The 15,097-nt window shown below is 40.3% G+C and overlaps 1 protein-coding gene across 15 annotated transcripts in view; it reads right to left on the bottom strand.

The window, feature by feature from the left end:
* Window positions 1-15,097, bottom strand: part of CAMK2B (calcium/calmodulin dependent protein kinase II beta) — a 174,908-nt gene that overhangs the window by 42,127 nt on the left and 117,684 nt on the right. For all 15 annotated transcript variants that reach the window (XM_039356421.1, XM_039356424.1, XM_039356418.1 and 12 more), the window contains 6 exons: window positions 9,968-10,070; window positions 9,775-9,858; window positions 8,672-8,766; window positions 7,354-7,476; window positions 6,329-6,412; window positions 2,556-2,598 (listed from right to left, as the gene is read on the bottom strand). In XM_039356421.1, the coding sequence (XP_039212355.1) occupies window positions 2,556-2,598; window positions 6,329-6,412; window positions 7,354-7,476; window positions 8,672-8,766; window positions 9,775-9,858; window positions 9,968-10,070 (532 nt within the window). The remainder of the gene's footprint in view (window positions 1-2,555; window positions 2,599-6,328; window positions 6,413-7,353; window positions 7,477-8,671; window positions 8,767-9,774; window positions 9,859-9,967; window positions 10,071-15,097) is intronic.

Here is a 15,097-nt window from a genome sequence, read left to right as displayed (position 1 = left end):
TCTTCTTTCTCTGCAGCGGAAGCCCATCAGCTGTAGGGGAACCCTGGGTCCAGGTTTTAGGCTCATCACTTTTGAAGATGCTCTAAAGTACTCATTCTGCTACTGAGTCCTGGAAGGCATGATGGCTAGGAAAGGCTTCCGTAGGACCAGGATTAATCAAATGCAGCTGGAATGAGGAAGGTCTGCTGAACATTAAAGAAGTCCTTCTTTGGGGGTCGAGAATTCCTAGAGAGTTGCTAAAGTATGGAATGCAGTATGGGAGCCATGCACCTCTTCTGCTGCTGGCTTCCTAAGCTTCACTGATGTATTAAAACACAGTAATCATCATTTTTCCACTTCTGGGGTTTCCTCCACTATGATTCTGAGCCTCCTAATGGAAGAATCACTTGGCAAGAAATGCTTAAATGCCAAGTTGGAATGCCTCAAAACCAGAAAATACTCAATAATTCTGTGATCCCAGAAATGTTTATGGAATTTGGCAATCACCATAAAATTAACTTAGGAAGAAGTAAAAGAAACATATGGCAGAACACAGGTAGCCATCACCTGTTTTCCAACTGGGAGGATCAGGCTGCCATTAAAATCCAGTAGCTTACCCAGCTATAATTCCAGGAGATACCATCAATCCCCCAGCTAGCAACAGGCTAGGAGAACAAAAAGTTTGAGATTTATTTATTTATGGCTGAAGATCACTGCTTCTTTCAACATCTTTGCCCATCTTCCCTCTTCTTCCTCAAATGTCTTCAAAATGCCACCACTTCCCAGTCAGTCACTTTGTCCATCAACACACACTTTTTGCCCAGAAATTCCTGCATCCTGAATTAGATAAAACCAATTCTCGTTGTTGATAATAGCATAGTATATCCTTATCTAGAACGAACAGGCCTTTACAACCCCTGCTAGCTGCAGAATTGGAGTTTTCTAGGTGCAGAACATGAATTGCGCCGCGATTTGCTGGAAAATTCATAGGGCTTTGATTAGGCCCATGAACAGTGATGGGAAAAGAAACCCCGCAGGTGAGCAAGGAGAGACGACAGTAGGGGTGGACTACCACTTGAGGCATCTACTCAGCCATCTTTCACCCTTTTTTATTTTTTTAAAGAAATCAGGTGTGTTCGTTTCTTTCTTTTCTTTTCTTTTCTTTGGCAGGAAAAGCAACTCATTTCCTATAGTGAGAAAAGTACTTTGCTCTTTTAGAAAATGTTTCCTGGATGGATGTCCATTGTGAACTAAGACCCACAGGATGGAACAAGCACAATGCAACTCTGCATCCCCAGGCAAAGCCAACTCAAAGAATTAATGCGCTCTAGTCCAAAGCATGTGCCTTTTTAAGGTTTCCCCTTTAATAGATTCTCCACCCACAAACCCTCTCAACCACTCAACCACTACAGGAAAAGCTAAGGAAACAACCTATGGCAGTGATGGCGAACCTTTTAGAGACCGAGTGCCAAAACTGCAACCCAAAATCCACTTATTTATCACGAGGCGCCAGGTGGGCATGGCCCACTGGATGGGTGTGGCTGTGGTGGTCATGGCAGACTGGGTGGGTGTGACCAAGGTGGGCGTGGTCACCTCGATGTTGCTTGTGGAGAGGGATGCCTGTGGGGGCCGGACAGGGTTGGGGAGATCCAGGGGGTCTCTGGCAGATGGGGCGGTGGGCAGGAGGCTTGTACTGTGGGGTGAGGCGAGACAAGGCGAGGCAGGGTGGGGGAGAGGGAAACCAGCCTTGCTGTGATGCATCCGGCCATGTGGGACCTCGGTGAGTTAGCGGGTGGCTGGTTGAAGAGGGACGGTTGGCATCTCCGGGGCATGGCACACGTGCCCACAGAGAGGGCTCTGAGTGCCGCCTCTGGCACGCTTGCCATAGGTTCGCCACCACTGACCTAGGGACTCTGCCCTACTTAAACCAAAAACAGTTGTAGAATAAAGAGGATCGTTTCAGAGGCAGAGGAAAAGGATTTTGGGGGAATTTGCAGCAACTCCTGAAAGTTCTGGGGCAGAGTCAGGATTAAACTGCAATCAAGCTAGGTTAGGTAAATGTAAGGAGGAAGTTGAGAAATATAATTGAAGGCAGTTGGAGGTGGGGCAGAAGGAGCCACACAGAAAGGCTGCATGGATGGGTATCCCAGTGCTAAAGCATTGAATCCAAAGACTTTGGCTTCATTTATTTAGGACAACAAAGGAGGAGAATAGGTCCACAGGAAGTTTGGCAGGGGTTATGAAAGCAAGCTTGTTGAATGGCCATTCAGGATTTCCTCCCCCCCCCCCCCGCCACCTTTTAAATCACTGATGATACTCTTTCAGCAGAAATAAATTGTTTGGGCCCTACCTCTAGTCCCAGTTTAATCTTTCTGATGATAATACAGCCATGCCCAAAGAACACAGAGTATTAAGAGAAAAGGGATGAATGTCACCACCTGAGACTGAGGCTAAATAATAGTGCTTTAGAAAAATTTCTTTTTGCTTGCTTTGTTTTAATTACAGGACGTATGGAAAGCACTGAGGTGTGTGTGTTTTTTTAGTTTTGGCTTGTCATTAAGCAAAGCGTTTCTCACCTGAAAAGTTTCTTGTTGCCAACATAGTAGTAAGAATGGCACCCTAAAAGGAAGAAAGCAGAAAAAAGTAAATAGATGTACAAAGGAAATTCTTGAAGGAATTTTAAACACAAAGAAAGAGAGAAGTATATGTTTTGCATACACGAAGAATAAGCAATGTACCAAATTATAGGAAATGTATATAGGAATTATAGGAAGCTTGCTTCCTGCTCTTCAGGATACTGCTTACAAGTGGTGTGTGCTTAGAACTGGAAGCATTGTTAGAGACCTCACACACCCACTTCACGGTCGGTTTCTGTTGCTCCCTTCTGGGAGGAGATTTCAAAGTACTTCCAGCAGAACTACCAGATTCTGTAATAGCTTTGTTCCCTATGCCATCCGTCCGGGAAACTCGCAAGATTCGTTTTTCTTGCCATTTACATGTATACATCCGAACTAGATTGTGTTGTTTCTCTGTGTCGTAGAGTGTATGCGGGTAAGAGGGTATACGCAATTTTTCTTATCGTATTTATGTAGTGTATATTGGAGATGGTGACCCTTTTGAGAACTGTATGCAACAAAATTTCATTTTAATGTATGTCGATTGGTGTACATCTAAAGTGACATTAAAGTATTCTATTCTATTCTATTCTATTCTATTCTATTCTATTCTATTCTATTCTATTCTATTCCATTCTTCCATTCTCTATTCTATTCTTTCATTCTCTGTTCTATTCTATTCTATTCTATTCTATTCTTCCATTCTCTGTTCTATTCTATTCTATTCTATTCTATTCTATTCTATTCTATTCTATTATTTCATTTTCTATTCTATTCTTCCATTCTCTGTTCTATTCTATTCTATCCCATATTCTATCTCATATTCTATTCTATTCTATTCTATTTATTCTATTCTTTCATTCTCTATTCTATTCTTCCATTCTCTGTTCTATTCTATTCTATTCTATTCTGTTCTGTTCTATTTTTCCATTCTCTATTCTATTCTATTCTATTCTATTCTATTCTATTCTATTCTATTTATTCTATTCTTCCATTCTCTGTTCTATTCTTCCATTCTCTGTTCTATTCTATTCTATTCTATTTATTCTATTCTTCCATTCTCTGTTCTATTCTATTCTATTCTATTCTATTCTGTTCTGTTCTGTTCTATTCTTCCATTCTCTATTCTATTCTTCCATTCTCTATTCTATTCTATTCTATTCTATTCTATTCTATTCTATTCTATTCTATTCTATTCTATTCTATTCTAAATAGGTCTCTGAGCAAAGTCAAGCTGGAATAATAGGAATTTTTCCTAAAATCTCCTGCTGACCTTCCCAGGAAATGGCAGCTCAAACAGTGGCCCACCATATTCAACACACTAACCAAACATTCTGCCCTTTGTCTTTTTCATTATCCCAGCTACAGTCCACTTAGATAACAACACCATCCCTGAAACTAGCATTAAGAAGACAGTACAAGCTGGCTGTTGCCACTTGTAACAAATGCAAACTTTGAGGCAACTAAAATTTGATTCATTGGAGAATAGCAGAAAAATCTCCCTAATTGCTAAGAAGAACTACTGATTTAATGAAGGTTTTCTGAAGTGGCTTGTTGATTAACATTCAAATCTTTTGCAGAAAAAAGATTAATGTAGATAACATGCTGTTGGGCAAAAATGAAATAATTCCATTTCTTTTCATTATAGCTAACCTTTGCCATGCTTGGAAGGTGAAAGACATCTTGTCAAATAAATCAGATCAATTAGTATGAGGCCTGGAGAATGTACAGAAGATAAACGCTAGTGCCCTAAGCTGCCCACTGTAATACTACACAGTTTTTCCAGTACGATGGAATATAGGTGAAATAATGTGTAACAGACATGGAATTATTAAGTAATGAGTGCATTGTAATGAGAAATAGGTTGTTTTTAGAAAAGAAACAGATGTCTAAACTTTGGGGCAAATTTCAAAATTATCTCTAACATGTTCTGAAGCATAATCATTTTTTTTCCCTCTCTAATGCCTTTCTCATCCAGAGAGGAGCAAAGAGTCTTAATTTGATTTTAAAACCAACAAGGAACTGAAGCAAAGACAGAAGCCAGCTTCTCTTGCTAACTTAAATGTTCCATAAACTTCATCTCTGGTTTATTGTGTGTGTCAAATGTCACATTGGCTTGTTTCCCACCATATGAATATACTGTATGAAACAGTGGTGTCCAGTCTTGGCCACTTTAAGACTTGTGGACTTCAACTTCCAAAATGCCACAACCAGACTCACTGCCAGGAATTCGATCCTGACCAGCTCAAAGTTGACTCAGCCTTCCATCCTTCGGAGTTAATAAAATGAGGACCCAGATTGTTGGGGTCAAAAGGCTGACTCTGTAAATTAGAGGGTCCTGTAAAGCATTATGAAGCGGTACATAATTCTAAGTGCTATTTCTATTGTTATTGTTGGAGAATTCTGGGAATTGAAGTCCACAGGTCTTAAAAGTGACCAAGGTTGGACATCCTGGTATAGAGCAAAAACATAATGGTGGGACCATCACATAGACATTATTCCCTGAGCTATGAACAGCCCATTTCCTCCTTAGAGGATGGATGTTCCTCCTTCATTTCATTTAACCTACTCTACGGAGATTCCCAGGAAGCTCCTTCATCTTCAGCCTATGACAAAGGACAATCTTGTCTTTTCCTAACCTTAATCCTTCCGGCTCTGATGGAAACATGGCTAAGAGAAAGAACAGCTTGAGTCTCCGCAGCCTTTCTCACACAATACAACTCTGTCTGTTTGTCCATCATCTGCTTGCTCTGGTGGAGCCAAGCGACATTGGGGACTAAGGTCTTCGTGTGTCGAGTAAAGTAGGGCAGTCGACACATTTGAGGGGCAGGGGGTGTCCCTATATGCTAGATGCAATCTGCCATCAGTGACATCAACTGCTAACCAATGCATTCAGTCTAATTTTTGTGTGTTGAGACTGGCTTTTTGATGTTGAATCTTATAACAGCTGCAAGATTACTTGTGGGGCAATATTGGAAGAAAAACTCTTTGCCTACTATGGAAGAATGGATAGTTAAGGTGTCTAATTTAGCAGAAATGGCGAAAATCTCCGCCTATTTGAAGGACCATTCACAAGAAAAATATATTTCGGTTTGGAGAAGATGGATTGATTATATTCAAAAGAAATATGAGACTGAAAAGTATTATCTCGCTTATGAGTAGATTTTAGGTTATTTTAATAGTTCAATATGTTTGAATTTATATTATTTTTAGTATTATGGTTTAATTATAATTATTATTGTTTTTAATTTGTTAATACTTGTTTTGAAAAGGAGTTAAAGTGTGTTATGGATTTGATTGATAGCATAGTCGGGTTATGTTAGTTAGATTATGTTTGTTTATTTTTTTTTTACCCTGTAATCAGCTCTGGGAAGTGGGGGAGGGGGGAGAGGGTGGGTGGGGTATCGGCTATAATGTATTGGATTTGTAAAACTTTTAATAAAAAAAAAAGAATGACAAAAAGGCAAAAATGATACCTGAAATGTAAACTATCTTAGTCACTTTTGGGATTGTTTGTTTTAATGTCCCTGCCATTTTAGACAGTAATTTTTATAAATGCAACCTTTGTTTCCTAAAATAAAAATAAAAAAATAAAAAGAGACTGGCTTTGAATTGGAGATCAGGGCTGAAACATCTGCTCTAAAGTTGTACTTGCCTTGCATGTTAAATAGAGAGAGATTCAACACTGAAAGGCCTGATGCATTTCCACCTTCGTAGCCCCTTAAATCGCTTACCTTGAGCTTTCTTCTTGCGTTGAACTTTTTCAGACACTCTACAGTCTCCTGCCTGTGCATCATGGAGGCCACTGTTGAACGTTGCTGCAAAAAAAAAGAATATTAGAAGGCATGAGGGTAAGATAGGGAAGCCAAGTGAAAAAGTCTCAAGTGTTTGGCCTGGGATTAAAAAAAAATGCATGCAGGAAAAGAAGGAGGGGACAGCGGGGAAGTCAACATAAAGGCAGGGTGAATTGCGTTTGTGGGGAAACAGAGATAGACCCTGCTGCCTTCCTGGCCTGCAGGTTTCTAAAACAACTTAGGGACCAGTTAACTGTACTGAGTGCACTGCGCTAAGGAGGTCCTTGAAGCAACGCAACAAAAGGTGGTTGTAGTATCTGCTACCCAGGCAGTTTCCACAGTATCAACGCAACCCGTTGTTCTGCAGATCGCCTATAGCAGGAGTGTTAAACTGGCAGCCTGTGGGCCAGATGTGTCACATGCAGGCCACACCCATCCCGACTCCGCAAAGGCAAAAAACGTCACGTGACACGATCGAGTTTGACACCCGTGCCCTATAGCAACATATTTAGAATAGCTTCTTGCAGAGGAACACTGCTGTCACTAGCAATAAGGTTAGCCCAAACTAACCTTAAGGGGGGGAAGGGGGAGAGAGAGCAGCAGTGGACCTCCTTGTGGCTCAGTGGATCCTTCTTGGATCATCCCCATCTAAGTGTAACCTCAGTGGATCCTTCTTGGATCATCCAAGCTCTTTGAGTCAGCTTGCCACAGAATACTCAAAACAGTGAAGTTGACAGCAGTTTTATAAATGAGGTTATTTGAAAACATCTACTCAGTGGAGGTACTCTCGTGAAAGCTTTTCAGAAGCTTGTGCATCTATCATCATTTTGCTAATATCCTATCTTAGAAGGTGTAACTAATTTAGAATCTCTAAGGGAACTAAACAAGGAAACTTGGGATTCCTTTAACAATGTTTGGGCAGATAGGTTGAATCTATACCAGAAGGAAGGCGCAATCATACTTACGCAGACCCATGGATGCTTCAGAGCTTCGTGTGCTGTGATTCTCTTTGTAGGGTTGATGGTTAGCATCTGGTTTATGAGGTTTTTTGCTTCAGGAGTGACTGTGTCCCATTCAGGGGAAGGAAACTAAAGGAAGAAGATATTGCAGGAAGACACGGTTAATATTAAAAGAGGAGGATCCCCTCCGGTCAATCAAGTTGGTATTTATAATACCAACTAGAGCAGCGATGGCGAACCTTTTAGAGACCGAGTGCCCAAACTGTAACCCAAAACCTACTTATTATCATCGGGTGCCGTGTGGGCATGGCCCATTGGGTGGGTGTGGCCCATTGGGTGGGTGTGGCTGCAGTGGTAACAGCAGACTGGGTGGGACTAAAAAGTTCAATCAATCAATTCCAACTTTGCAACATCTTTTTTTTCCCGTGAGAACTTGAAATTGATTGATTGAACCTTTTTTGGGGGGGGGAACTCGACGGCGGAAGCCTAAAGCGAAAAGGTTTCATAAAACCCAGCTGAAGGCCTAGGACTGGGGCGATGGCACAAATGCCCACAGAGAGGGCTCTGCGTGCCACCTGTGGCACATGTGCCATAGGTTCGCCACCACGGAACTAGAGTAACACAAAGACATCAACAGAAATCTGAGGTATGAGCCAAGATTTCATCCACACATTGTTGTTAAAATTCAATATGAGGCATTCAGTTATAGATATTTTTAAATATCAGTACAGATTTATTCCATCTGAATCATTGTTATCATATTTGGCATTTTTTAAAAAAGAAAAAATGGACACATTGTTCTAAATCAGGCTTGACCGACCTGTGGCCCATGGTCTGCATATGGCCCTGGACAGCTAGTCACAAGCTTGTAAACTTTTAACATTATTATGTGATATATATTTTTAGAGATAGTTACTATATTATATATTTTATATATATAGGCCCAAGACAATTCTTCACTCAATGTAATAGACGAGCCAAAAGGCTGGACGCACCTGCTGTAAATCATGATTTCTTAATTTCATAAATAATTGGTTGAATGCAATACAGCCTATTAGGGCTTACTGTGATGTGTAAACCCAAGATATCGATCCTGACAGCTATCGACTGAAGAATGAAACAAATGCCCGCAAAGGATCCCTTGGTCCTTTTGAAACTCATTCCCAAGGAGACTTTAGCTCCTACTGGAGACCTCACAATTAGCCCAGTTCTTGATTTTAAGAACAGCAAATTTTGAACTTTTCTCTTTGGGCCATTAGTATTCCACTGAAACCCGGCAGGTTGTAAGCCAGAGGGAACGCAAGCAAAAGAAACCACTGCTCACATCGTAGGCACCAGCCTTGATCTGTTGGTACAGCTTGTGCTGATCTTCATCCCAAAAAGGAGGATATCCCACCAGTAAGATGTAAAGAATAACACCTGGGGAGGAAAAATGGAACAACAGCAAATTGATAAGCAAACAAATGACCTGTTGCAATGTGATTTGAGATGGCCATTTGATTGATCAATCAGCAATCATCTAAACTGGACTAAGCGAATAAACAGATCCAAATCTTGAGGTGCATACTCTACTTAACCTGATTTGGGACAGAGAAAAAGCAAGCAAGGAAACAGGCAAATGGTTTCTGATCCTCATCTTGCAATCTACAAGGGTATGAGGAGTTGCAGGCTACTTCTTTTACTAGGATTGTGTGTGTGTGTGTGTCTGTGTGTGTGTGTGTGTGAGCAAATGGGAGGTCTATAGTGATTGGAAGAATCCAGAAAGCAAAAGGATTTGAGAGGGACATCCAATCTAGAGTATTCACTGGTTTTCAGAAGAAGAAGATCTGGAGCAGGATCCTTCTAGCCAAGGTGTCCACAGATATGGTTAAAATAAAAGTCAACATGTTGGCCATAATGGTGTAATTGCCTGATTTGTGTGTGTGTTGTACATGTGATACACAAAAGCAAATGGAGCTTTGATAGTCCTGCCATCTCACCACCATTTTGACCCCAAGGTTTTATATACTCCCTCCAGTCAAGCCCATAGCCACATCCAGGTAATTTTCTTGGCAGCCACATGCAACTGAGTGTCATCATGCAGCTTTGACTATTTTGTTCATATTAGTGCTAAACTTAGTGTTTATTATTAGTATTATTATTTTGCTGTGGGCCATCTTGAAAATTCTGTGAGGAGGAACATAAATGTATAGCTATAATAGTAAGTAACATCCTGTGCAATCCATACCCCAAAAAATTTACTCTACAAAACTGTCTTCTAGTTTGTCTTCTATCAGAGTTTGTCTTCTCTCTGAGTTTTGAGGGCGACACCCCAACTTTTGTGAGCTGCTCTGCAATGTGGTGCTGAGCCCTGGACTAAATGGGGAGCCCTCTTTGCATCTCTACGGGCCCACCATGATAGAGCAGAATCATGTAGCTCCCTCTTACCGCACGCCCAGATATCCACAGGCTTCCCATAAGCTTCTTTGCGTAGAACTTCTGGAGAAAGGTAACCAGGAGTACCTGCAAAGCCTGAGGAAGAAAACAAAAATTGCCAACACGCGTATGTTCACATAACCATCTGGCTCTACCGCACAAACCAAGAAAAGAGGAAGGGAGCGTAGTTTCACCCTGCACTCACCAAACCAGGCCTGCTGGTCTCCTTGCACCTCAATTGCCAAGCCAAAATCTGCCAATTTCACCGCTGCTCCTTTGCATTTGCTGGCCAGAAGCAGGTTCTCCGGCTGTCGGGATGACCCAACAGAATACAGGGCGACGTTTTCATAGTTTGTGGTTAGTTTAAATCAAAAGGAAAGGAGGAAGAAAAAAGAAACAACAACAGCAACCAGTTTGCAGAAGCCCGTCAAACTTTTGTAATACTTCCCCCCCCCTCCATACAGATTGAGGCAGACAGACCTAGAGAGAACTTTATTTAAGTGGAAGATTATCACTAAAATTGAGACACTCCATCACGCAGTCCAGCTTTGCATGAATGGCTGGTGGTGGATTGACCGGTTTTGACCTCATAACTGAACACCTTGCGTGATTTGACTTAGATATATCATGAGAGATCCAAAGTGCTTTTGTCCCTATATTTCTGCCAATACAATCCTATATGTGCTGACTTGGGGACTCAGTCCATTGAAGGTGAGTAGGTGTGTCTAACATGGGCCTGTTGGTGGTCCAGGATCATCTCTGTTGCTTATGTATCTGTTCTATTGTAGTCTATCTTGTGAGTGGCACTCGTCCAGAATTAGAGGGAAATATGTTAACAGGTTCAGGAGCACAAGCTTTCTACAGTTCCAAGAAAGCTGCTTTTAAAATCAGTTTAAATTGGGAAAACAGAGCCGTAATTTATTTGAAATGCACTTCTACTATGGGTCTATATTGGGAGGGGGTGCACACAAAAAGTGCAAGGAACATAAATAACCACCTAGCTTGACTTGCATTTCCTAGCCCATGTTTTTTTTTTCTTCACTTTATAGATGTAACTTTCATCCTCTTGATCCAAGCCTGGCTCATGATATATAGGGCCCTCCCTACAATCCTCTTAACTGTCAGACCTACCTCAAGCTGTGATACTAAAGACCCAAAGTAGCCATGATGTAAGGTTTTGTGTTTACAAATTAGCATTCCAATGGAAAAACTAATCTCTTGGGAAGATTTGGGAGATTAGATTTCACTCCTGCTTGGGGTATTATTTGCGGTCCTAGAATTATTAAAGAGTTTCCTAAGAGAACATCTTGAGGATGCTTCTTGAGGCTTTGGTTGCATTTGGTTTTGGGGACTCAGAATTCTGGCCTCCTCCCTCTTTCTGAAGGGGGTTGGATCAGATCTTCTTTAAACAAGAACAGCGTAGTAGGGTGCAGGACTAGTATCAGATTGGGGCGGACTGGATGGTGACAGGTTAGATAAGGTTAGATTCATTCTTCCAGTTCTCTCTGGTCATGTCAAAACTATAGCAGAATGGGATGAATGTATACATAAAACTTAAATCATTATTTTTACCATAATGAAGCTAAGAAAGAAGAGCCCTGGCTGCAACATCAAAGAGAAAAAGCACATAATGGTGGAGCTCTGGTTTTCAGTTGGTAAACTGAGGACAACACAACAGACAATATTCGACCCACCAAACATGCACAAGGGCTCCCCTCCATTCCATCCTTTGTTTGAATTTCTTTTCTTTTCTTTTTCTTTTTTGTTCTAACAAATATGGATTAATAAGATCCGGTTTGCATCCCATTATGGCCAGGGTTCAAATAGGCAATCCAGAGACTATTCTGCTCAAAAGTTAGGAGACACTGAAGTATCCCTCTTGAATGCATTCCTTAGAAAACTTCGGCAATGTTACAAATTATAGAGAAAAAGAATGTATGCAAGCTCTGGTAAAAGGTTAGGAGCCAACTGGCTGCCAGTATGCGAACATGCACTGCTGAATCTATGCACCATGCAGCTTTCTTCTTTGGAGGTTTAGGAAGGACACCTTAAAAACAAAAGAACTTAAATGCTATAGACTGTACTAATAGGGGGGTCCAATAATTATTGATAAGAGATATATCCCACTGAAGAAAGTAGGGCTTGATATGCTCAAGATCCTTCTAACTAGCCATCAATTCATACACACGGTTACAATTTTTTTGGGATAAGGAAGAATTTGGAAGGGCCTATGGACCCCAAAGAATTTGGAAGGGCCTATGGGCCCCAAAGGTGCTTTTTTCAAGAGCTTTCTTTGCTTTTCTTTGAAGACATTTCACTTCTCATCCAAGAAGCTTCTTCAGTTCTGACTGAATGGTGGAAAATGGAAGGATTTATATTCCTTGCAGTCATCTGGTCGTTGACACTCTTTCTGAGAATCGTTGAGGTCACTTGGAGGTTTACCTGTGCCCTCAGGGTCACTTGAATAGTGTAAATGGGTGTGGAACCTTTCTGGAACTGCTGAAAGGGCTGTGTTGCAAATCCTTCCATCCCCCACCATTTAGTCAGAACTGAAGAAGCTTCTTGGATAAGAAGAGAAACATCTTCAAGGAAAAACAAGGGAAATCCAGTTGCCTCTTGAAAAAAGCATTTTTGGGACAATCATGACCTGGATGACTCAGCATCTCCATAGACAAGGGCCCGTGGGCCTTTTCCATCTATTCTGACACAGTCCAATCCCAAATATAATCCATTGCAGAACAGGAATCTACAGGTAGATGAGCAATGGAAAATCCATGAGGGAATGGATTTGGTGTGCCTTTGTAGAAAAATGCCACCCTCACCCAGAGCCAATGTTGAAAATGTCTAGCTCTCGGTTCTTCGTGCTTTTCTTTTCTGTCTTGAAAGGCCTAACTACAGCTTCTTAATTTCTGTGGCATGATTGTTAAGGAACGGAAACAAATTCCCAGCAAAAGGATAAAGTCTCCATTGCAGTCCCACTGCAATCAATGAACGTCACTACCCGCTAGGATTTCACAACTATCTTAGGCTTCAGTTGAACACTTTCAAGCTAGAGTGCTTCATTAAACTATAATTCCCAGCTAGGAAACTCCAAAACAAGCTGCAACATCTGTTAAAATCCATTTGTATTTTGGTTCCAGATGTAGGTATCCTTTGAGCGGTCCCCTTAGAATGAATGGGAATTAAATCAGTTGTCTCATCCAATTGGTTTAAAGACAGCTTAAAGAATACTGAATCTTGGAACTAGCATTATAAACTCAGACCATAGTGTTTCCCAATGACCTATTTCCTGGCCTTCCTTTTTTTTTTTTCCAATATGCAACATCAAATTAAGATAGAAAAACTATGCAAGGAAGCACTTCCACCTGACAGTCATTGGCAGACACATCTTAGAAGCTCCACTAAATGTGGAGGGAATAACAATTGTAACAAAATATTTGATTATTTATGTACAATACCAACAAGACCTTTCAGAACAGAAGCCAACATCTAGCAAAGTTACTGTACCAAATATTTCTATGTGTAACAGCTAAGCAACTCAGGTCTGATTCACACATTGCACTAACCATGCTTTGTTAAATAAACCCTAAGTGGCTGGATTTATACCTCATACTCAGTTGGGAACCAAACGTCTTAACTACGACTGGGTTCAAACTACAACATCAACTAAAACCAAGCAAGCCACATTACGTCTTAATATGATATATGATGCTACTGGTTGTCTTTGAATTAGCTACAAATCATAAAATAGTCTGAGACCAATGTAGCTGATTGATCACACCCTTTCCTGGTAGACTTCGAAGTCTACTTGAGAGTTCCTTTGATTCTACTTTATGGTCACTGTTATAAGTCAAGATAACTATTGCCCTTTATTAATTTAATGCAAATATCTACTGTATACAGTTACTAACTTGTTCTTGAGTGAAGGTCAACAACCATTAGGAAATTATGTCCACTGAACTTTTGTCTAAAAAGCTTAAATAAACAATAATAATTCTATTGTGGTTAGCAACCAGGTTATAACTAAAGTGAAACTTAGTTATTATATAAAACAATATGACCAAAGTCTACACTAACTTTCACAGCCCAGTGAGAATGCACAATTATACTTAATCTTCATTTACTGATTTCATTCTGATTCCACTTTTCTGCAAATGGCTAGAAAACGAATGGATAAATTTAGCTAGCAAAAATGAAAGAGATTGCATTCATAAGCATACACTTATGAATAACTTGGCAGTGCATTCTATTATAATCAAGGAGGACAAATGTGCAAAATAAAATTGCTTATAATTTGAATTATGTGTTTTCTAAGGGTCTATGACAATTCGCCATGGCCAACTCACTACGGTCAACTAGCCGTGGCTAACATGCCATGGGACAACTTGCCATGGTCAACTCGCTGGGGGGACAACTCACTGCAGGACAAGATTTACACCGATATCGAAGAAATGGTGGAACAGAATAATTAAAGAAAGGATGCTAAAGGAGGGACAGGATGAAATCTGAATGACAAAAATTAAAACAATTTTTTATTTATTTTAAATAATTAAATTGAATTGATAAGTTATCTGCAGCAAGTTGTCCCACAGTGAATTGGCCGTAGAGAGCTGTCCCATTCCAGTTTTTTTTTTCTAATGTCACCGAAAAGCATCAGAAGAAAATAACAGCTCCATTGCCATTCCATCCTTCTTTGAAGAAGAGAAGAATCACATATCTTTGGGACCATCTAATCATGTTTTAGATCAAAGTCCCAATCCTTATGTTGAGGATGATATTATCTGAACTCTTTTTTTTTTTTGCTAACCACACCAATATTATTTCTGAAAGGAGAGCATCTGTTGTTCAAGGCATTAAACCTCACTGTAACCAAAAATCTTTTTTAGCACAATATAGTTAAGCTAATTAAATCTGTAGAATATATTATCCATTTAAGACTACTGCGTTAATGACTCTGACAGTGTATAAGCTCATTCAGTTTAGTTACCCCTTTGTGTAAACATATATATAGAATCATGGTGGATAAACGCTTTAATGAATAGGCTGAGATCCTCCATGATATTCACCACATTTGCTACTCCTCTTCAATGAACTCAAAAACCTGTCTAATTTTATTTTTAAATTTTGTTTACCACCCATCTCACCACAGAGTTGGAAGGGACCTTGGAGGTCTTAAGTCCAACCCCCTGCTCACGCAGGAAAACTTATACCACTTCAGACAAGTGGCTTTCGGGTCTCTTCTTAAAAATCTCCAGTGATGGAGAGCCCAAAACTTCTGCAAACAAGTCATTCCACTGATTAATTGTTCTGTCTATTTCTAGGTTGCTTCTCTTCT

The sequence above is a fragment of the Crotalus tigris genome, unplaced genomic scaffold, assembly GCF_016545835.1.
Source record: "Crotalus tigris isolate CLP2741 ecotype Arizona unplaced genomic scaffold, ASM1654583v1 scf7180000018825.4774228, whole genome shotgun sequence".
NCBI lineage: Eukaryota > Metazoa > Chordata > Lepidosauria > Squamata > Viperidae > Crotalus > Crotalus tigris.
The sequence above is the reverse complement of the archived record's forward strand: the minus strand, read 5'-3'. Positions and strand labels throughout refer to the sequence as shown.